Source organism: Eublepharis macularius, chromosome 5 (genome assembly GCF_028583425.1).
Source record: "Eublepharis macularius isolate TG4126 chromosome 5, MPM_Emac_v1.0, whole genome shotgun sequence".
In the NCBI taxonomy this organism is placed as follows: Eukaryota; Metazoa; Chordata; class Lepidosauria; order Squamata; family Eublepharidae; genus Eublepharis; species Eublepharis macularius.
Genome location: NC_072794.1, coordinates 88,309,682 through 88,332,071, shown reverse-complemented (window position 1 = coordinate 88,332,071; position 22,390 = coordinate 88,309,682). Strand labels below are relative to the sequence as shown.

At 41.8% G+C, this 22,390-nt stretch overlaps 1 protein-coding gene across 1 annotated transcript in view; it reads right to left on the bottom strand.

Moving 5' to 3' along the window:
• The window catches only part of FAF1 (Fas associated factor 1), a 403,775-nt gene that overhangs the window by 40,357 nt on the left and 341,028 nt on the right, over window positions 1-22,390 (bottom strand). The window contains exons 16-17 of the mRNA XM_054980952.1: window positions 10,311-10,391; window positions 7,794-7,871 (exon numbers count right to left, since the gene is read on the bottom strand). Coding sequence (XP_054836927.1) covers window positions 7,794-7,871; window positions 10,311-10,391 — 159 coding nt within the window. The remainder of the gene's footprint in view (window positions 1-7,793; window positions 7,872-10,310; window positions 10,392-22,390) is intronic.

Genomic DNA, 22,390 nt, shown 5'->3' with positions numbered 1-22,390 from the left:
TGATTGGTCGCTGCACTGCCCACACTTGCAGCAGGAATGGGCTACCTTACAAGGCCCAATGCCACTCACCCCTGCCTGCAACAACACTGGGACTCAAAACAGCGTTACCTCCTCCTGAGGAGGGTAGTAGGTGCAATCCCGGAACAGCCTGGACAGCAGGAGGCTTCCAATGACCTGAGTAGGGTTGTCAGGTCCCTTCACTCTCCCAGCGGGAGACTAGGACGCTGGCTCCTCCTCTTATTTTCCCCCAGCTGACATGAAGATATCACTTCCAGGAAGTGATATCATCACATGAGTCAAAGGGTGGCCTGGGAGCGCTCCAGCACTTGCCCAAGGGCTGAATGATCCCCCTGCAGGGCCCAATGCGGCCAAAACAGGCCCACTGCGGGGTGCGGAAGCATGCCGCTGCGGGGCACAGGAGCACACCATGCAGATCAGGGGTGCGCCAGGCCCCCGGGGGGCACCCCCGGGGAGAGGCCCCCACTGGCCAGGTAAGTGGGGAAGGAAGGGAGGTAGGAGCAGGAGATCCCCTGCCCCTGGTGGGGGAATGGCAAGCCTAGGCTTGAGCCTGGAGAAAGCAGGCCTCAGCCTCCTATAGCAGACTTGGGACCCCTTGCTGGTCTCCTGGGAAGCACAGGGGCACACTCAGCATGCTGGGTACAATGAAGTTACTTCTAGAAGTGCCATTGTTTTATCCGTGGGGAGCACGTCTGCCGCATGCTGGCCTGGGCAGTTTTTTGGCTCCCAGGCCCATTCTCCGGGGCCTTTTCTCCCTGCTGGCCAGGTGAGTGGCAGCAGGAGGCATAGACTGGGAGCAAGGGATCCCCTGCCCCCACTGGGGGACTGGTAATTTCCCTAGACATAGGGAAATCTTACCTTGTCCCAAGGAAGGCAGCAGGTGCATCCCAGAACGAGCCTGGCAGGCATGAAGCCTCCTTTCAAGTTCCCAGGACGGCAGGCAAGCCAGCAGTGGGGCCTGGGCAGTTCCAACCAAGGAGTGGGTGGGCAACCTCCCCTGGATGAGCTGGATTGGGAGGAGCCATGAGGGCTAAGAGGCTGACATGGCCCTCCCACCTGATATTTGATCTACCTCTCTCACTGAGACTCAAGGCAGATTACACAGTGCTAGATTAGTACAGTTAATATCAAGGACATTTCCATAAACAATGCCTTAGAGTAAATAACTACAAGTTTACAAAGAAATAAGTTGAAGTTGTTAAAAAGTTGAAGAAATGTTGAAACAGAGCAGAAGCAATTCTAGGACTGACATTAGACAACATATAACTAACCAGCAGGATCATACTTGAAGCACAGGTAGCACACAGGTGCACATACTTAAAGCAACAGACAGTACGTAAGGCAACATAGTGGTGAAGTATATGGTCCCTAACTCATTAGCAAAGCATCTGAGACCTCCTCCCTACAATACAACACTCCTATCCGAGGCTGAGGAGAGGGCCATTCAGTGAGGCTAGGGTGGGATTGGAAAGAGGTCGGGGGGTGGGACTAGGAAACCCCTGTATAAGTGAGTTCCATTGAGGACTGAGGATGGTGGCTGGGAGACAGTTCTGGAGAGGCTGTCTTCCCCAGTCAGGAAAAGGAAAAAAGTGGCGCAACCCCCTTCCCCAACAGGTCTGAGGCATAATGACACCCACTGACAGCAAGCAGCTGGAAGGTCAAGGGCCAGCTGGAGGTGCTAGTGAAGTAGGAGCCTCATATAGATTATGTACCCACTAACACATGACCACCATTGAAACAAGGTTGCACTTACCTCATCGAGTGGTCTTCTGTGCAGGCACACATTGGGACCCATTAACACAAGACCACCATTAGAGATGGGCACGAACAGAAAAAAACCCCGAACATGATGTTCGTTGTTATCCACGAACAGGGAATCACGAACACTTACGAGCATGACCTGTTCATGAACATGTTCATGGTTGGATGTTTGTGGGGGCCAGCAGGCTCTCCTCCAGCCATCATCCAAGTCAAGATCCCTACTGCACCACTCCCAGAAACCTGACCTGAGCAGGCACCAGGAAAGGTACCAATAATAAATAATAGCTTGGTCCCAGAGCCTGGCAGCAGCCCTGGAACTTGAAGGGGTAGATCCCTACCACACCAGTCCCAGAAACCTTACCTGAGCAGGCACCAGGAAAGTTACCAATAATAAATAATAGCTTGGCCCAGAGCCTGGCAGCAGCCCTGGAACCTGAAGGGGTAGATCCCTATCCCACCACACAAAAGAAAATTCCAGCTCCAATGCACTCTCTCTATCAAAATGCCAACAGCAACTGTCTCTCTCCCTCTCCACTATCTGCAAACTAAGCCAGAGCTGGGAGCCCCCCCCCCTGCTCTTTGCTCCCTTGTTGTAACAAATTTGGAGCTCCACACTTGAAAGGAAGACCTGCCTATCAAGCTAAATTGGGCTTAGATTGGGGTTTCCAGGGCAACAACAGGAGTTCAGACAGAGTTCAGACAATCCCTGCCTAAGTTGCCAAGGGAATTGATTGCAGGTGCCAGACTGTCTGGCTTGACGAATAGCAACGAACGAGGCTTGCAACGACCACCTGTTCGTTTAGAATTGGGCCTCATGAACCGCTTGTTCGCGAACAGTAGATTGGGCTGTTCGTGGATTTTTTTTTGTTCGTATTGCTGTTTGTGCCCATCTGTAACCACCACTGAAACAAGGCTGCACGTACCTTATTGACTGGTCTTCTGGGCAGACACACATTTGGACTACATATGCACAAGCCAGTTGCAGAAGAGATTTCCAGAGCTTTCTACTAGGAGCACCCCCCTCCTTTTGGTGCTTTTCTGCTAAAAACATATGAGCAGGAGGAGGGGCACTACTCTCTCAGTTCTCTATAGGCCCCCCAAAACTAAGATTCCAGAGAGTTCACAGTAGGGTAATAAGGAGGAATGTGTGCCTGTACAGGCCACTTGATGAACAACAGTTACAAGTACATGCAATCCTGTTTTACTATTGGAACCGAGGCTTAGGCTTGCCAATCCCCAGCCTCCACTTCTTTGTCATCTCTCACCTGGTCAGGGAGGGATGTGGGAATGCAGTGGTGGGGGCAAAGCTTGGGAATGACATCATTCCCAAAGCAACACAGAAGCAACTTGTTGCGCCAGGAACCGAGTAAAAATTGGCCCCAATTTAGTTTGTGGAGGTCAATTTTTACTCAATTGGCTTCCAACACAACCTGTTACTTCCACATCGCACTGGAAATGACATCATTCCCAGTGTGATGTGGGGTGCTCCGGTGCCCATAAGCACTGCACACGTGAAGTGAATTTCCTCTACACTACTCCCCCCGTGATCTCCCCATCCTCCACTTTCATACCCAGGGATCCTGGCAACCCTACCAAGGCTGTCATGTCACTATGTTAGCCTTTAGATCTATGCACTAGCAACAGGACCTGGAGTTAAGATCAACAGAGAAATCAGTTCTGATCTTGGAGCCAAGCAAGTAATGCCTTTTGTAAAGAGCCACTTTGAATTGCAAGACCCATGTTGCTAGGATCTCACCTCAGAACTGATGACAGCCTGGGAGGAAGAGGTATTGCTTTGGAAGCCTTTGGAAGAAAAGCCTCTCAGCTCAGAACTGAGGGATCTATTAGGCCATATTAGGTCATACTTCCAGAGTATGTCACCCCTCAGAGCTGATACAGCCAAGGAGAAGGAGGGATTCCTTGAGTCAGACAGGCGTATTTCCAAAGCCTTTGGGGAAAAGGCTCTAAACCAAGGGCTCTGTCAGGTTTTAGCAATGAATCAGTTGCTTTAGCACCACCAGTCCCTTTTAACTAACCCTAAGCTTAGAGACTGAGAAACAGTGTCTCCATCCCTTCCGGGTGTTAAACAAGTCAGCCTTGCAAGATGGGATACCTGCAGATTGAGTTCCACAAAACAATTACTTGGTAGCTGTAGCAAAATTGGGCCAAATAATGCCACAAAAGTATAATTAAGAAAGTTTAATTAAAAATAATTAATAAAGAAAAGGGCAAAATATAATAGAAAGTTTGCAAGACAGGAAAGAAAATAATAAACGTTTATATCTACCCTAAAATATCATATATGCTTTAGTTCCCTAACACAGATGTTACTTTGTCAGGGCAAACCACAAAGTCTAACAGGACTCCAAAGGTACAAAATTCAAAAGTTCAAGATGGTGTGTAGTCACAGTGTTTATTAGCTAGAGGCCATCACATTCTCAATACCAATTCAAAATTACAACTGATTGAACATCAGTGACACTAGTCAGCATCTAGTATCCACAAACAGCAAACAGAGCACTGAATAGAATGAAGACCCTTGCCTTATTCCAGGCTGCCTTCAGCATGGCCTGAATCTGCTTGGCCAATCAGGGATGTTACTAGGACATGTGACTATGTCTCTCTGCAGCTGGGACATGTTTGAATCAGAGCAACTTGCACCTTCCAGTGTTCCTTCCACTAATTAGGTGGAATGCAGCAGAGAGCCTCCTGTCCTGGTCTATGACCTTGAAGCCCTCTGATCCCATTATCTCACCCACACCTGTGTTCCATCTTAACTTTCTGAGAACTGTTAGGTCAGAGCTCTATTAAATTTCCAGAGATTTCTCTTTCTGTGGCCTGACTAGGCACAAAAGCCTGAACCAAACATTTAGAAACGCCAAGAAATGGACTAAGAAAGACCAGTTTCTTGACAATGCCTTTGGGGTAAACTGGTGACAGAAAGAACAGGCGGCTCTTTTGCGTGATCCCCCAGAAAGATAAGGCACAGAGACTGGGCTTTTATCAGCATCATTTTAAAGCCACAGGGAGCACAATCCTGAAAAGACCCCTTCTGAGCCATGATGACAAAGAAAACCAGAAACTTTTATTCTTTAAATGCATTTTTTCCTCACTAGAACAATAACTAGTGACAATTTTTTTTAAAGAGAAACACATCTCAGTCTCAAGGAACAGATGAGGGGGAAATGCAGAAAAGCAATGGAGATCTCTTCCTCATGGAGGCAAAAAGAGAAATCCAGGAGCAGGGCCCTGACCTAGGTCACCTGATGATTTTGGCAGGAAAGCACCAAAGGAAGGTGGGGTGCTATGACAGGAAAGCCCCACTCACTCCCCCACTGAGAGGCAGATATCCCCCTCCAAAACAGTCAAGATTGCTTGCTGTGGCTGGGCATCCTCTGGTAGCATCTCTCTGGATATAAGCTTAAGCACCTTTTGTCCCACACTTTAAAACATCTATATTTTGGCTTATATCCCAGCCCAAATATTTGATAGGAGAGAAGTAAGAGCCCATGTCTTCTTTAAATGAAATGGCACTAGGACTGAGTAAAGGAAACAGCAGGTTTATTAAACAGGCAGGATTGGTATATAGGTAGGCATGGAAAGAAAAGCTGAACTATAATTGTAGAACAGAATACTTCAGAAGCATTAGGCACAATACTCTCCTTAAGTCTGAGTTTCAGTAGTTACAGATCTTAAAAGTGACAGGTTGGCAGTTTCAGACTAAGGTTACTTTTACAAGGTTTCGTCATAGATTTCACTTTATAGCTTAGGTGTCCTGACATCAATACAGTACTCTTTACACCAGACCTAGGGTCCTCTTCAGAGCTAAAACCCCCTTTTTAGACACTGGGCAGAAATTATTCTTCTCCAAAAGACATAACCCTGATCACTTAGCAGAGGGGAGGGGGGCTCCTTTCACTATCCACTTCCTATGCCAATAACACCCCTCCCCCCATTCTATTTTGTCTGTGTAAATTGGTGCTGGCTTCACACTTCACACTTCAGTTCCTTAACTAAAAGGTTTCCATAAACCTAAAGCTGTCCCAGTTAGGGAAAACTTTTACTTTTTCTTCACACAGGATTATTAGTCTGACCCTCCTTGTCAGACTCCAAACTTCAACTCTTTCCAAAATTCTGTCAGCACCAACTGTTACTTTCTCACTGGCCCATCACAGAGAGGGAAGAACAGCCTGTCAATCATTCTCCCTTCAGGCAGTTTTTAATCCTTTCCCTTCCACTCTCTGGGTGCTGCACTTAGTGAACCTTTCATTTAAAAGCCCATTCCATCACAGGTGCTACTAGTATACCAGAAAGCTCTGGAAATCTTTTCTGCGGCTAACCCAATGTGGGACCTGCACAGAAGCCACAATGATGAACTATATGTTTATTTGCTAATTTTTTCCCATTAAGCCTCAGTCACAAGAAATCAAAACTTAATAAGCCTATAGAATTGTACATTTCCCCTCATTTTTCTTTTTTATATATAAAATAATGTTTTAATGGATTAAAGAAAATATCTCTTATCAAATACCAGTACTGATCGAATAAATAATTTGAAGTTTTGATTGGGAATTCTCAAAGGAAACAACATAAAGACTTAAGCATTGCAGTTACCAGATTTACAAGATATATGCCAAAGGAATCTTTTGGACTACATGACTCTCAGTATTGTGGAAAGAATAAAGTACAGCAATCATTTTTTTTCTTTCTATGCCATAAGAGCGTTTGAAGGTCAGAAAATACACCAGACTGGTACAAATCCATTTGGTTGTGTCACTTCCTATGTCCTAAGGCACATGTTTACACCTTAAAACTTATGTAAGACCATTCCACTTGCCTAAGCCTGGGCATCAGGATTTTGACTCCAATGGCAAAAAGTGGCAAGGGAATTCTTCTTGAGTTACTATCAGCCTTTGGTCAATCCCTTTTTTAAATATTTGGGCTTTGTTCCACCACAGAGCTCAAGGCATCATCCACATTTCCAGGCAATGACCAGACCCAGACCTGTTCTGCTTCAGCAAGGTTGCTGCATGTGTCATCCAACAATTCCCTGTCTCAGTTTCCCCATGCCTAGTATCAAGCAAAGACTGTGCCCTTTGGAATCCAGTTCTATCATGTCACCTGACTTCCACAACAATTATATATATATATAGCTTCTACGAAGTCAGAGTAAAGAGAAGATGTACTAGTGATCAGGAATAAGTGCAAGTTTTTTGGCTACAGACAGGTGAATTCTACTATCTCCTCTCCTCCCCCGAATAGTTTTGTGAACAGCACAAGATCTGCCTAAGCAGTACTGTACAAATTTAGCTCCCCCTCCCAGAAAAACTCAGAAGAACAGCGCCCCCCCCCCCCATGGCTCAATTTTGGGAAGATAATGTGTTACAATTGTGGTGAATGAGCTTCCACAGAGGCTAATAGTTGAAGCTGTGTGTCTTCAGCCTGAATATTTCAATATTTCTTAAAACACTGGTAATTGTATTACTATGTTTTAGTTGCTTATTTTAGATTTTACAGAATTTATTTTTGTATTTTACATTTTTGTATGTTAACCACCATAGGTGCCTTAATTTGAAGCAAAACAACAGAATTTAAATAATCATATTATTAATAATAATTCTTTTAATCATTTAAAGTAAAGAAAATAAGCTTATTAAGGAAAGTAATCAGATAGTCTAGGATGAGAAGAGACAATAAAGAAGGAAAAATGCTACACAGAAATATTATACAAAATAAGTGCCTCTTTGGAAGATACCTCATTCATAATATTGAAACTAGGACGTGGGTGGGGATCAAACATAGGTTTCAGAACTGTACACTTCCTCTGATCTGTCTCCTCCTGCTTCTACCACAGTGGAAAAATATCTTGGAGATCTTGCTACTATATTTTGTATCACAAAGGTATGTTCAAACAGAAATATAAATTCTGAAATTCTTCCTTTTATTTTCACACTTTAAAAAGTTCAAGTTCATTCTTTGTACATACAATTGAATCAAAAGGTATAATGTTTTACCTCACGTTCTTCTTCCTGTTCTTTCCTAATCTGTTCTAAACGGAACTGCTCTGCCATTTCTCTTTCTTGTGCTTCTCTCTGCAGAACAGAAAAAAGTCAGACAGGATTTATTATTCCCATGGTTGGATGGCTCTTCTTTCTAGGGTTGCCAACCTCCAGGTAGTTGCAGATCATCTCCTGGAATTACAACTGATAGAGATCAGTTCCCCTGGAGAAAATGGTTGTTTCGGAAGGTGGACTTTATGGCATTATACACTGAGATCCCTTAACTCCCCAAATCTCACCCTCCCCAGGCTCCACCCCCCAAATCTCCAGGAATTTCTCATTCTGGAGGTGGCAATCCTAATCCTTTCCCTTACTTCTGAGTATAGATGGGCATGAACAGCAATAGGAACAAAAAAAAGCCAAGAACAGCCCGATCTGCTGTTCGCGAACAAGCTGTTCGTAAGGCCCCATTCTAAATGAACAGGTGGTCGTTGCAAGCCTTGTTTGTTGCTGTTTGTCTTGCTGTTTGTCAAGCCAGACAGTTTGGCACCTGCAATCAATTCCCTTGGCAACTTAGGCAGGGATTGTCTGAACTCTATCTGAACTCCTGCTGTTGCCCTGGAAACCCCAATCTAAGCCCAATTTAGTTTGATAGGCAGGTCTTCCTTTCAAATGTGGAGCTCCAAATTTGTTACAACAAGGGAGCAAAGAGCAGGGGGGAGGGGGGCTCCCAGCTCTGGCTTAGTTTGCAGATAGTGAAGAGGGAGAGAGACAGTTGCTGTTGGTATTTTGATAGAGAGAGTGCATTGGAGCTGGAATTTTCTTTGTGTGTGGTGGGATAGGGATCTACTCCTTCAAGTTTCAGGGCTGCTGCCAGGCTCTGGGCCAAGCTATTATTTATTATTGGTACCTTTCCTGGTGCCTGCTCAGGTCAGGTTTCTGGGAGTGGTGCGATAGGGATCTTGACTTGGATGATGGCTGGAGGAGAGCCTGCTGGCCCCCACAAACAGCCAACCACGAACATGTCTATGAACAGGGCCATGTTCATGGTTGTTCGTGAGTCCCTGTTCGTGGATGGCAATGAACAACGAACATCATGTTCGGGTTTTTTTCTGTGCGTGCCCATCTCTACTTCTGAGCTCTTAGACCATATATATTCCATACTATTCCAAATGTGTCTTTCTCAAATAGCAAGCAACTCTTCTTTTAAACCTATTCATGAACGGGACAGGAAGGGGAAAAGGTGAACATAATATAATCCCCCCCCCATTTACCAAACACCTTAATTTATTAGTAACAAGTGCTAATATAAAAGAAGACTTTACATCTGCTACTGCATTTTTCAATGGTTATGAACATAGATAATTTGCTCCCGTTTATATTACTGAACATCATATACATTTTACTCAAAAAATTAACTGGTGGATCCCTTCACAAATAGACATGAGCTCAACAATTTATAAACGTCCATTAAGCAAAATAGTGAGATAAAATGCAAATGATACTGAAACTATTCAAGTAGTATTCTTGTCAGTATAGAATATAGAGCTGCATGAAATTTTAATACAGGCATATGAAACTGTGTTCACAAGACTTCCCACACAATCCTATGAATATATACTTGGACGTAGATCAATGTTCAATGGAAATTACTTCCAGGTAAATGTGTTTGGGACTGTACCCTGTATTACCTTTTGAATGCACTTGGGGGATCACTTGTCTAAGCACATATATTCATCTCAACCTTTTTTGCATATGCAAAAGAAATACGTCAAAGAAAAGGTGAGCTAGAAATCTTCACTTTTTACTGGACTGTAGTTTTTTTAAATGCTTGAATCACTTCATATTCAGAGTTCTGGCAAGATGACCATCTTATAGTGATAATAGATTTCAAGTGATTTGAAAAGCAACTGTCATGGGCATTTTTGACAAGGTGGGAGAAAACACACAGTTATTTAACAATATGTCAAGGTAAGGCAATTTATGGCCATCGATTTAGATCTACTGGAGCTTTTACATGCGGAAGAAGACTTCCTTGCCATGCCCCCCCCCACTACTACAGCCAAAATGCCCTCTGAAATGCTGATCCTGCCAAGCAGAGGGGGGTGGAAAGTATTTGGGAATACAATAGGAAGGGGGAGGTGAAAAAAAAATCACATTCTACAGGCAGGAATCCTTCTCTCTCTCTCTCTCTCTCTCCCCCCCCTCTCTATATATAGAGAGAGAAAACACTCTCTCTCTCTCTCTCTCCCCCCCCCCCTCTCTCTCTCTCTCTATATATATATATATAGAGAGAGAGAGAGAGAGAGAGAGACTTTATTATAAAAGACTTGAATTTCTGCAGAAATCTGGGAGAAGACTATCTCATATACTGGGTCTGTTATTAACTTTCTGAGCTGGGATAACAATCTCATTCATAAATCAGTTCCAGAGAGTTTTGGATCCAGGCAACTATAGGCTCTCCTCTATATAACTACTGTTGATCATAGGATGCATTAGTAGTGTCTTGAGTACTATACAAACATATCACACCTTTGCTCTATCAGCTTCAAGTGAGATTCGATAAGCTTCATCCTGTTCTCTCTTCACATTCTCTCGGGCCTCACGTTCATCCTGGAAGGGAAAATGGAAGACAAGTCAAAAATCTGCTTATATAACTCCAGTATTATTGTATACTAGGTGGTAATATTTATATTCACTTCCCATGATGTGACTGCTTCTTTCACTACAGGCCCAACAACTAGAAGGATGCAGTCTTAAATATAAAACATTCATCCACAAGTTTATGCAAACTTTACTATATGGTAGATTTCTTTAAAAAATCCTATCAAAGGCTAAAGAATTTTCCCACACACTTTTAGCAAGCACAGAAGCAGAAGTACTTTTCAAAGTTTTATTAACAAATAAAACCAATGCCACTCAACATTGTGACAAATGTTACACAAAGCAGCCAACACCACTTTCCCTCCTGATTTCTTCATAAATTGAAGAATACTCAGCCTTTATAAGGTTCAAGCACACCTGGTCATGTCTGCAAAGAACTTACACACGCCACCCTCTCTAATATATATGAACTTACATGTATGAATGAATTAATCAAAAATTGTGAAAAAATAGATTCATAAATAAAACCTTGAAAGAAATTTGTGAGCCTCATTCAGTACTGGGATATACTGGGTTGTAATTTATATTCATATTATTAGGCAATTAACATTTTTAAATGTGTACATGTTAAAATACCCATATTACACATGTTAAAGAGACTTTAATGGTAAAATACTAGTTGCTATTGTAAAATATTAGTAATGATCACAAAAGCAGTTGCTCTCCTAAGCAGCAAAATTCCCAGGTAAAGCCCTGGGCTATTAATATGAAGTAATGGCAAGCTACATAATTTATAGTTCCACCTTAAGCAGAGTTACACCATGCTAAGTCCACTGATTTCAGTGCAAAACATGAGATTAAATTTGCCAAAGGAGACAATAAAAGAAACAAAAATGCTTGAATTAGGTCAATTTAAGAACAAATGTGTCCCCCCTCAACTTGATGTGAATGCACTTTCCCCCAAAGTCCAAGAACTATTAAGTAGCTGCTTTTGTATTTGGAACTTACAAACATCTGGAAATTATGAGCAAATCCTAGCTGAGATCTTAAGTATGTAACTTGTGCTCATTTTGTAGATGGCTATGCTACTTTAAATTTTAATAAACCTTTATATATTTAAGTGAGTACTAACGTTATTTTATTTTTTTATTTAATGGTATTTCTTGCCTGTCTTTCTCTCAAATGGAAGCAAGGCTATTTACACAGTTAAAAATCAAAACAATACAAAACATCAATAATAAATGGCATTAAAAACAACATCATAAAAGATTCCTGCCACCCAAACTGGAATGGCAGGAGTTAGCCCTACTTTTCAGAGCTTTGTAAAAACCTGACCCTAATTTCAACCAGCAACAGAAAAGGGCCAGAAGACTGGATTTCACAAGATATGGCCGTTATCAGGGAAGAGCCTATGTATGAGTCTGAGGAAGTAAAGGACTGAAAAAATCACAACTATATTGGTTGCCCTTGACAAAGTAGTACGCAAAACGATAGTCTTAGCTGGCATTGAATTTGTTGGGTGGGGCTACAGCAGGCATCCAGACTTCTGGTGCTTTTCTGTTGTGCCCATGTAAATAATAGGATAAAGTAGAGTTTTATTGGATGGATATGGATTGCTTCCTGTAAATATATATATCTTCAATACTCACAGTCTTGCGAAGATTTATTCAATTGGATACCAATAGAGAACAACATTAAAATCACATCTCAAAAGGAATAGTACCTTTAAGAGATCTTGGACAGCCATTGTAGACTTTAAAGTTAATATTGCTAACTAGGTGTTGGATTTTGTCTCTGTGATGTTTATTATAATACAGTATTAGTGGTTAGCAATAAGAAATTTGAGCACTTAGCACTTTAATATTTATACTGAAAAAATATATTTAAAAATTTTAAAATATTTATTGTGAATGTATAGGTCCACATAAGAAAATTATTGTTCCACATAAGAAAATTTATTTAAACAGTCTTTATGTTGTTGCCTTGATGGGGTGCTTCCCCTCACTTCTGATAGTCTAGATCCCAAACATGAACACAGAAGATAAACAGAAAACATTAGGAGAGGGAAACGTGTTCAGATTCTAACTGGAGAGGAGGGAATAGTGGGGAAGGCATTCCAGTTTTGGCAACTAGGGAAATAAGGCTTGACAAAATGCACAGGTTAACTACCTTTATTTTAAAATTCCCATAAAGACTGTAAGCACTTCCATTCACAGGCATCTTGGAAAATAAGAAGTTTTTGCCTGAACAAAGAACATTTTCAACGTGTAGTATTTGTAACATGGTATCAGAAGTCTGAATGAATCTTAAGAGTTTACACAAAAGTCCACTGGCACCCTAGGAAATACTGACAGGTCAGCAAAAAATAACCATCCCTTTTTCATGGAAAAGGTCGTAATATACACAATATAAATTGTGTACATTTGGTTTGTTTAGTTTAACCAAAAATGTTGCAAAGTGTTTTTTAAAAAAATAATCATCATCAATATTGGCTTTGAAAGAGGTCAATTGAAAAAACAGTTAAGTCTGTAACAGAGAAATGTGGAAGAATAACAAAAAGACAGGACTTTAGCCTAGCACTCATCTTTTAAAAATCTGGATGTGACAGACAGGACTGGATCTAGCTCCGCCTCTCCTGAGAGCCAACCAATGTCAGCAGGTGGAATTCTGGGCCAGTGAAAATTGGGATCCATTGGAGAATGTGAGAAATGTTTAAGAACGTATTTGGAACTCCTGAGAGAAGGAAGCAGAGAGGGATAGCTGGCAGTTGACCTGTTCTGACACACTGAAACATTCCCTGTTTAACCACAATTTATTTATGAGTTTTAAAATCATTCACTCCAGTGTTCTATCTTGTAAATAAAAGTTCTTTTTTTGTGTCTGTTTTAACCATGACTGGCCTGAAGTTGTTAGCTGAAGGGAAATAGAACACACATACACAAACCTCAAACACTCTGGTCATGATGACCAATGGGCCAATATATCTAAAGTGAATGGTGGCAGCGTATATAAGGGAAAGTAAACACCAAGTCCCCAATAGTCCTGGCAGTAGTTGGGTGAGGGGAAGTAAATAGAGGGAATGGGCTGACTGTCTGGTGGAGCCTCTAGAAGAGGAGAGAAGGGGTCCTGTGAGGATTTGGGGCTCTATGCCTGCTAAATTGGAGGCTAGACAGGTAGAATGTGATAAGTGCCTTTTACTGCCTGGGAAGCTCTCAGATCTGTTAAAGGGAGGTTTCTAGTGGATGGCAGTGTGGGAAAGGTGGTTGCCATGCTGGCCTTTCTTCAATGTACATTAAGAAATGAGATCTGAATTAGTATAAATATTAAAAACCATGACCTGAGTTTCCAACCTTGACTTTCAGCATTGGGGACTCTTCTGGTAAGGGGTGCTGAGAATGACACTAGAGAATGAGGTAAGGTTGTCTGCTTGTACTGCTGCTTTTCAATCTATATCTAAATGATCTGATTGCACCTTTCATCTCCAGAATTTCATACCCCCAGACTAGCATCAAAAGCAATACCACTATTGCTTTATGCCGATGATTTGGTCCTTATATCTTGAACTAAGATTGGCCTGAAGAGACTGTGTTGAGATGAAACTATTGCTTAGATGAGGAGCTGCAAACAAATTACAATAAACCTAAAATCTTGGTTTTCTCCAAAAATAGCAACTTAGACCTTTCTAAAGTGGATTGTAAAAAATTCCAATATTGAACAAGTTAGGAAGTTTTGTTATTTGAGTATCATCTTCTCCTCAAATCTTTCTCAGCTTCCCCAGTGTAAATGTCTCTCTACACAAGACATCTTTCTGTTAGTCTTAAATTTCAGGTGTACTCTGTCTCCCTAGCAGTGCATGTGTATCCACAATGGGAGAACAATTGTAAGCTCTTTCACTTGAGCATCCTGTGTAAGATGTCTTGTGTAGAGACTCTAAGTTTGCACTGAATAAGACTAAGTCTATGGTTGGAGTGATTTCTTGCTTCTTTTTTATAAGGGAAAGATATATCCCAGGTGCAATTTAATCTATATATATAAAGACAAGTGTCCTGACTGACTCATCAACACCTAACCCCCTGGACCTAGAAACATGAAATTTGGGGAGAACATTCCTTTCATGATGTAAACACCCACTAAGAAGGGATTTTAAGAATTCACCCCCTAAAGGGGTAACGTGTTTCCCAAAGGGATACAGCTTCCTTGTGTGGCTCGGCCACTCTTCCCTGATTGGGCCAGCCTTTCAAGGTTATTTACGTATGTGGGCTGATTGGGGCTCACAACATTCCACACCTCACCACCACCACCCCCGAGACAGTTGGAACACAGAGGTCATTTGCGTATATGGCCTGATTGGTCCTCACCCCCCACATTCTAAACAGTATGCCGTTGCTATTGGAAGTCATTGAATGTGTTCTGAGGTAAAATGCACTTCCCAGTCGTCCTCTAAAAGTTCACTAGGGTTGCCAATCTCCCTGTGGGGCCTGGTTTTCCTGTGTGGCTGGCCAGCTCCTGCCTGCTTGCACCCCCCTCTCTCTTGATCAACTATGGAACTCTTGTGTTCTGAGGTAAAAATCAGGTAAAGGAAAGTAGTTAAATAATGTAGCGAAGCATGGGTAACAAGCTAGTTCCAAAATAATTTCACAGCTACTTTATGGTGTTGTCATCTAGATTTTGGTGATCTTTTGATCATCCTCTGTCAGTTTATATATCACATAATAGGCATTTCTCAATATGTTTCAGATGTCCCTTTTAGGGCTGAAGTAGGCCAAAGATCGCTGGAAGCTAGAGCATGGCTCAGTCCCTTTAAGTTAAGAATAAAGGTCATTTTAGCTTCAGAAATGTAAGGTTTGCTGTTTTTTCTTAAATAAGATGCTTATTATTCTGTATAAACAAAGACCGTTGATGCTAAATTACAGCAGCTGAGGCTTACAACTGAAAATACTCTCTTGTTGGGTAAGGCAGAGGCCCTATCTATGGTTAAGCATCATCTTATTGGGCTTGACTATAATAACACAGTGTTCCATGCTTGTAGAGTTTGCTTGACCCAATTTTTTATTATTTACCTCCCTGGTCCTTGCCTTCCTACCTGAGATATCTTAACAGTTCCCCACTATGTCAGGGCATTTGCCCTAGCTCACAGTAATGCTAACTCCTCTGAAGTACTGGATGGTAGGTTTTGTCATGTTCAGATCATCTTTACTCTTGTCAGGATGAAATTGATACCTTATATAAAATACTAGAATGCTTTTTTTTAAACTATTTTTAGGAGTTAATTAATTCTTCCTGTTTTAACATGCTTGTTATTTTTGGAAATTAATTTATTACTCTTTTAGCCATTGCTCAAGATCATTTGATCACAGGAGCTCTGAAAAGGAAAGGAAAAGAAACCTCCACTGGGTTTTCAGAAGCTGGCAGGTTTAGACACTCAGTTGAAAGAGTTCAGGCATTTTCCTTAGGTTTTGTTCTTTTTCCTTTTGGTATTATTCTTTAGAAAAGACTATGAAAAGGATGTTAGGAATGTAAAAGATATATTATGCATGATTGCCTTGCTTTGGCTCAAAGATATGAAATGCCATGGCTAAGCCTACATTTCAAAGTTAACAGTTTCCTACTCAGATGCACCTTCTAATCAAGTTCATGATTAGACAATGGAAAACTGTTTATCTAAGTAAAGTTTATATACCTAAAATATTTGCAGAGGGTTTTTTTTAAAAAAATACTATGTTCTAATTAAGTTTAATGTTGCACTGAAGAACAACCTATTTGCAGTAAGGAGTTCATGAGAGTATAAAAAAAGATTACTGAGAAATTATGACAACTTTCATATATGAAAAGTAAATATTTGCATACTGTCAGCAACAGCCTGTGCACCCAGGACAACTTGGCTTCTTGCAACATCAGTGAAGGACAGAGACTTTTTCACAGTGCTTCTACCTATAACTGTATTATGTCCTTACACTGCTAGGTTAGACCAAACTCTACCAATAAAATATATTTGATTTCCCTTCCCTTCTTACTACTACATTGTAGTCAGATCTGTAATGGATAAACAACCTTCACAGAGACTACTAATCTCTGAAAGTTGCTATAATCACATTTGCCAACAGTGCAGCCTCTCTTTGCAACAAGGAGGAGAAGCAAATTTTATCTACTAGTTGTGTAGGTGCCATCTACTTTTATTTATTTATTAATTTATAGCCCAACTTTCTCACTGAAAAGCATGGCACCCTTCAGAAAAGCTACAGTTTGACTCTGCTGGAAAAAATGTGCAGGGAGAAAAGCTGCAGAAAAGTTGGGGAAGGATTCATTCTGCAGCAGATGCAGTCTTTCTCCATGCAAAATGCAGTTTGGGAAGCAGTTTGGAGACTAAATCAGGGTATTTTGACTGTGCACGCAGAACTCTGGAGAGAAATCAATACAATATGGGGCCACAACCAATGAAAAGCACAATGCAGAACAGACTTGAGACTTGGCAGATTACATTATATAAACAATGCAATCAAGCAGTATAAGACTTGACCAGTATTGCTTTTGACCAGTATGTGAAGCAGCTCAATTTGGACTGGCCTTACCATGAAGCAATGTGAAGCAGTTCAATTTGGACAGTAGATTCCAAAGGTAGTGCTAGTTCTTCTGTTCCTAATATCTATCATCAAAAGAGTGGTTTCTTGTCTTCAGAAGGGGGAGAGACCCAAGGACTGCAGAGCTAGATAGTTTAACTGGTTATACAAGAAGCCATAACACTAGGCTTACAATTTGCCAGCTTATGGGGATTCAATCCATTGCTCGTGGCAGGAGAAGAATAAACAAGAAAAAAGACTCCAGCTTAGTTGCTGGCATGTCTTGATAGCTCTAGAAATTCTTGGAAGCTCTGTGGTAAAACCACAGAGTTTTACCATAGAGTTGTGCTGATACCTACAACCACCACTGTTACTTCCAGGTCGTACCTGGAATTGACATAGTGATGTTGATGACATCATCAATGTCACACACTCCCCCCACATCCCCTCTCCCAACACTACAAACTGTATATTTATTCAGTACTAACTTGAGTAAAAAGTATACCTGATTTTTTACTACTAACTTATAAGATGTTGATAAAATTTGTGGTAGAGCATGAGCTTCTATGAGTCACAACTCACTTCTTCTGAAGAAATGAGCTGTGACTCATGAAAGCTCGTACCCTACCACAAATTTTGTTAGTTTTATAGGCGCTACTGGACTCTTGCTCTTTTCTACTGCTACAGACAAACTAATACAGATACCCATCTTGTTCTAAGATACTGACGTATAAAGTATTATTATTTAGTAATGCTATAATAGTTTGGGTGTGTGTGATTACATTCAAGCTGCATTATCCAGTAATATTTTATTTATCACTTATCATGATTACCTTAATTAATTCCTTCCAAAAAACCCTTGAGATTAATCGCTATCACTCCCACTTTACACTAAGGGCAAAGGTTGCCCAATGCATTCATATTTGAACTGGCTGTATGAGCACAGTCTTGCAAATCCAAGCTCAATGTTTTTCATTGGTTCAAGATATTTGGCTCTTTTAAATAGGCTTGCGTTGGTCTTTCTGAATACAGTAGATATCATTTCTATCCTTTTGCCACTGTATTGAGAAGCTTTTGTTCAGCCCTTCTAAGGCTACAATCGTGTACACACCTACTTGAGAGTAAGTGCCATAGAACAACTGGGATTCAGAAATAATGCATAGGAAAGTTATAAAACAGATTTCATCCTGATGTAATATATGTCTCTCTACATATCTGCCATGAGTATTTTTCTGTATTCTGTGCTTTGTACTGATCCTCTGAGAGTATATGAAGTTGCATATCAGTGGCCTATTTGGCTGGGAGTTGCTTATCTTGGAGGTGCCTATTGTGGTGTCTACTTTCGTTTTCGCAGCTGCTTGAGAATGTGTCCTTGAGTGCCGGCTTGAGCCTGGGAACTAAAAATGACTTCATCTTTGCTTCTCTCCTCCAGTTCTTCTTCCCTCCTCCAGGGCCGGATTGACGGGGGGCAGGGGGGGTAGTCTGCCCCCAGCACCGTCAAAGAGGGGGTGCCAGGCGCAGCTGCCAGCCACCAGGAGCGTGCAGACGGCTGAGCAGAGGGCTGGGAGCCTGCCCATGCCATTCGCCTGCCCCAAGGGCAGGGGGCTCGCGGCAAGCCTGCTGCCCCGTCAGCATGTCACCTGCGCGGCAAGCTAGCAGCCCTGGCACTGGCGGCGGCGGCAGCGTGGGTGGCTGGGAGGCCACCCGCACCATTCACCTGCCCGCAGGGCAGGGGGTGCGCGGCAGGCTGGCCGCCCCCTCTGCGGGGCAGGCGAGTGGCATGGGCAGCCTCCCAGCCACCTGCGCTGCTGCTGCCAGCTCCATGGTGTGCCAGGGCAGCCGGCTTGTCATGCGGGTGGCGCACTCCGCCCTGCGTGATGATGTCATGGAAGTGATGTCACGTGCGTGTAGGGCCAGACTCAGGTTGCCCTGGGTGCCAGCAACCCTAGATCCGGCCCTGCCCTCCTCTCTCAAACCCCCTTCCCTCATTTCCTGGCTCTTTCACGCCAGAATCCTAACCATCCATACCCCACAGGCAGGAACTTGCCCTATAACTAACCCCTCCAAACCTCTACACGTCACTTCTACCAATACCCTTGTCTGTGTTTGCTGATACTGATGGATCTCTAATAAAGTAACTTTAACTCATACACTGGAGTGTGTGCAGTGGAGTACTATGGGGATCTAACTGCCAGAAACTGACACCTGATTTCAAAATTTACCAACGTAAGTTCCAACGGGTGGTGGTGGTAGTCACACAAATACCTAATCACAGGCAATGATTTATTCAATAGTGTGTATCCAATGCAACGTGTATGGATTTCTATAACAACTTAGAGCAGTTCCATTAACAAAAGCAGAACTGTACACAAGAAGAAGCACAAATCCAATCTGGATGGGAATATGTGAAAAGGAAAGGAAGTTGTGAAAAAGAATTTAAAGCCTGTACATTAGTAGTGAAGTCCTGACTCAATTTACAGTCAAAAACACATTGATTGCCAACAATCTCATAGTGAAAGAATAGTGACCAAAACTATGTTCTTAAGTACACACAAAAGCCTCAGAAAACTGTGTAGTCTGCTTACAGATTAGACTTTGTAACAATCAGAAAGGATATATACTGTATAAAATATTAAAACTCCAAGGAGTTGCCTTATGCAGTCAATCATCCATTTTGCCAGATACCATCTCTTCTGACTGACAGAGGCTCCCCAAGGCCTTTCCTCTTAACTGGAGTTGCCAGGGAGGGACTAAACTTGGGACCAAATGCATGCACAGCGGCTCTGGTCTGAAAGTTGAAACTTATGACTCATACCATGATATTTTCAAAGCTTCACAAATTGTTGTATACATAAGCTTTCTCCTGTACTTAGTATGTGTTAATAAAACACAGTCAACTTTGCAAGGCATAGAGTTCCACATCTTTCTTAATAACTTCACAAGTCACTGGAAAACAAGTGATATATCAAATCTCTGACAGCCACCGAACAACACTGCTCACTTAAGACTGCAGACAAAATGTGAATACGGAACACTGATAGTTTAATCCATTCAGATTAAAAAATGTTAAGTGTAAACAAGCTCCCAATAGATGTTTTCTAATATAGCACAGATTGGGTAAGTATAAACATATACTACTCCTAGTTAGTTGCAAGATAGTGAAATTGGTCTGGAAAAAGACAAGATGAGAAAGGTAGGCCTGTTTAATTTTCTCTTCATTTAAATCTCCCCTTTACTTCCATAGAAGGGCTAATTGAGGTAGCTAATAAAAAGTGTCTCAGAAAACCCAGAATTAAAATAACAAAATGCCAGAAAATAGATCAATAACAACAACAAACAACAACAACAACAACAACATTTGATTTATATACTGCCCTTCATGACAACTTAATGCCTCCTCAGAGCGGTTTACAAAGTGTGTTGTTATCCTCACAACAATCACCCTGTGAGGTAAGTAGGGCTGAGAGAGCTTCAAGAAGCTGTGACTGACCCAAGGTCATCCAACTAGCTTCAAGAGGAGGAGTGGGCAATGGAACCCGGTTCTCCATATTAGAGTCCTACCATCCTTAACCACTACACCAAACAATATCTAAACAAAAATGGTAGGTCCTTTTTTGTAAATGCAGACAGCATGGATCCAACAGGCATGGCTAAAAAGAACATTCCATAGCTGGGATGCAACATGTGAGAAAGCCACATCATCAAAAATTAACTTCCTGGACTGATGTAGTCAGACAAAAGACTTCTTTTAAAGATCTTATCTATATGCTTGCTCACTTCCTCAAAGAACTCCAAAAGATTGGTGAGGCAGGACTTGCCATTGCAGAAGTAATTATGATTTTTCCTCAGCAGACTTTGTTCCTCTACATGCCTGATGTCCTGAAAATTGTGGCTGTGGCGTGGGTACATTTTATTCCTTTTATTCCTTGGTCATCAAAAGGCCCAGCTGTTTCTTTGGCTGGTTTTCTGCTCTGGATATATTTAAATAAATGCCCATGGTTTTTCTTGATGCTTTTAGTAATCCATTCTTCAAACTCTTTTTTTGTATCCCTAATTATTAACTTACACTTCTTTTACCAGACCCTGTGCTCCCTTCTGTACCCTTCAGTTGGGCAGACCTTCTACTTTTTAAAAGAAGCCATTTGGCTTTTTATGGCTTCCTTGACTTGGGTTGCTAATCATGCAGACATTCTTTTAGACTTGGCAGTACCTTTCCTAACCTGGGGAAACCATTATACATTCTACTTCAATTAGTGTTGTTTTAAATAGCTTCCAAGCATCCTCTCAGGATTTGTCCATCTTGTGTTTCCCCTTCAGCTTTCTTTTAATGATTCCCCTTCCTTTTTGTACAGTTCCCTCTTCTGAAATCAAATGTTACTGTTTTGGACTTTAGGGGTATCCTTCCATTGACATGAATGCTGAACCTACAGTGAAATCCTAAGAAGAATTACTCCAGTCTAAGCCCATTGATTTCAATTGACTTAGACTGGAGTAGCTCTGCTTAGGATTTTACTATTAATAGCACTATTCCCACTATTCCCAATTGGCACATTATCTACATCTCTCACAAGGTCTTGAATCCCACTCAGAATCAAGGCCAAGAAAAGGCCCCTTTGGATGGCTCTGTGACCAACTGTTTCAGTACACAGTAAAAATTGTTAGGGGGCTGGGTGGGTGAATGAAGTGTGCTCTGACTGGCTGGTAGCTGTAACCTATGGAGTGAAGTGAATGGACCATTGGATATGCACTGTGAAGAGTCCTTCTCCTCTGAGGACAGGAGGACATCTTGAGATGGGTGATTCCCACCCTTTATTCAGAGAGGCAGTACTAATTTGGACTTCCTGTCTTCTGGTAGGTGTCACTCTTCCCTTCAGTTTGGTGACTCCAAAAGCAGTAAAGAGCTTAGAATTATAAGTAAAGAACAATTACATGTAAGATTAACCTGAAAGAACAGAAGTATAGAGAACAGATAATGTTGATAATGTTGAAGTTGATGTTAACGATGACTCTGGGAGGGGCAAGATGTCCTCCTGTCCTCAGAGGAGAAGGACCCTTCACAGTGAGGATCCAATGGTCCGTTCTCCCTCTGAGGCGGAGGGCATCTTGAGATGGGACCCCCCATAGCCCCATAGCAGTGTCCTATTCTTTGGGTGGGTCATCATCATCCAGTCATAAGATGTGAATAATACTCTTTTGCCAAACGCTGCATCAGCTGAGTTGTAAGTGTTCAGCTTATCATGTTTAACAAAAGTACATACAGATGACCAAGTAGCTGCCTTGCACACCTTTTTGACTGCAGCATGTCTGGCAATGCTGCTCTGGTTGCAGCACTTTGTATTGAGTGAACAGTAATCTCAGCTGGTATGTCTAGTTTTTTTAATTGTGTGTGCTTCTATGATGCTTTTAGAGTACAACTTACATCCAGAGCACGCCATGTTTCTTCTTTAGGAT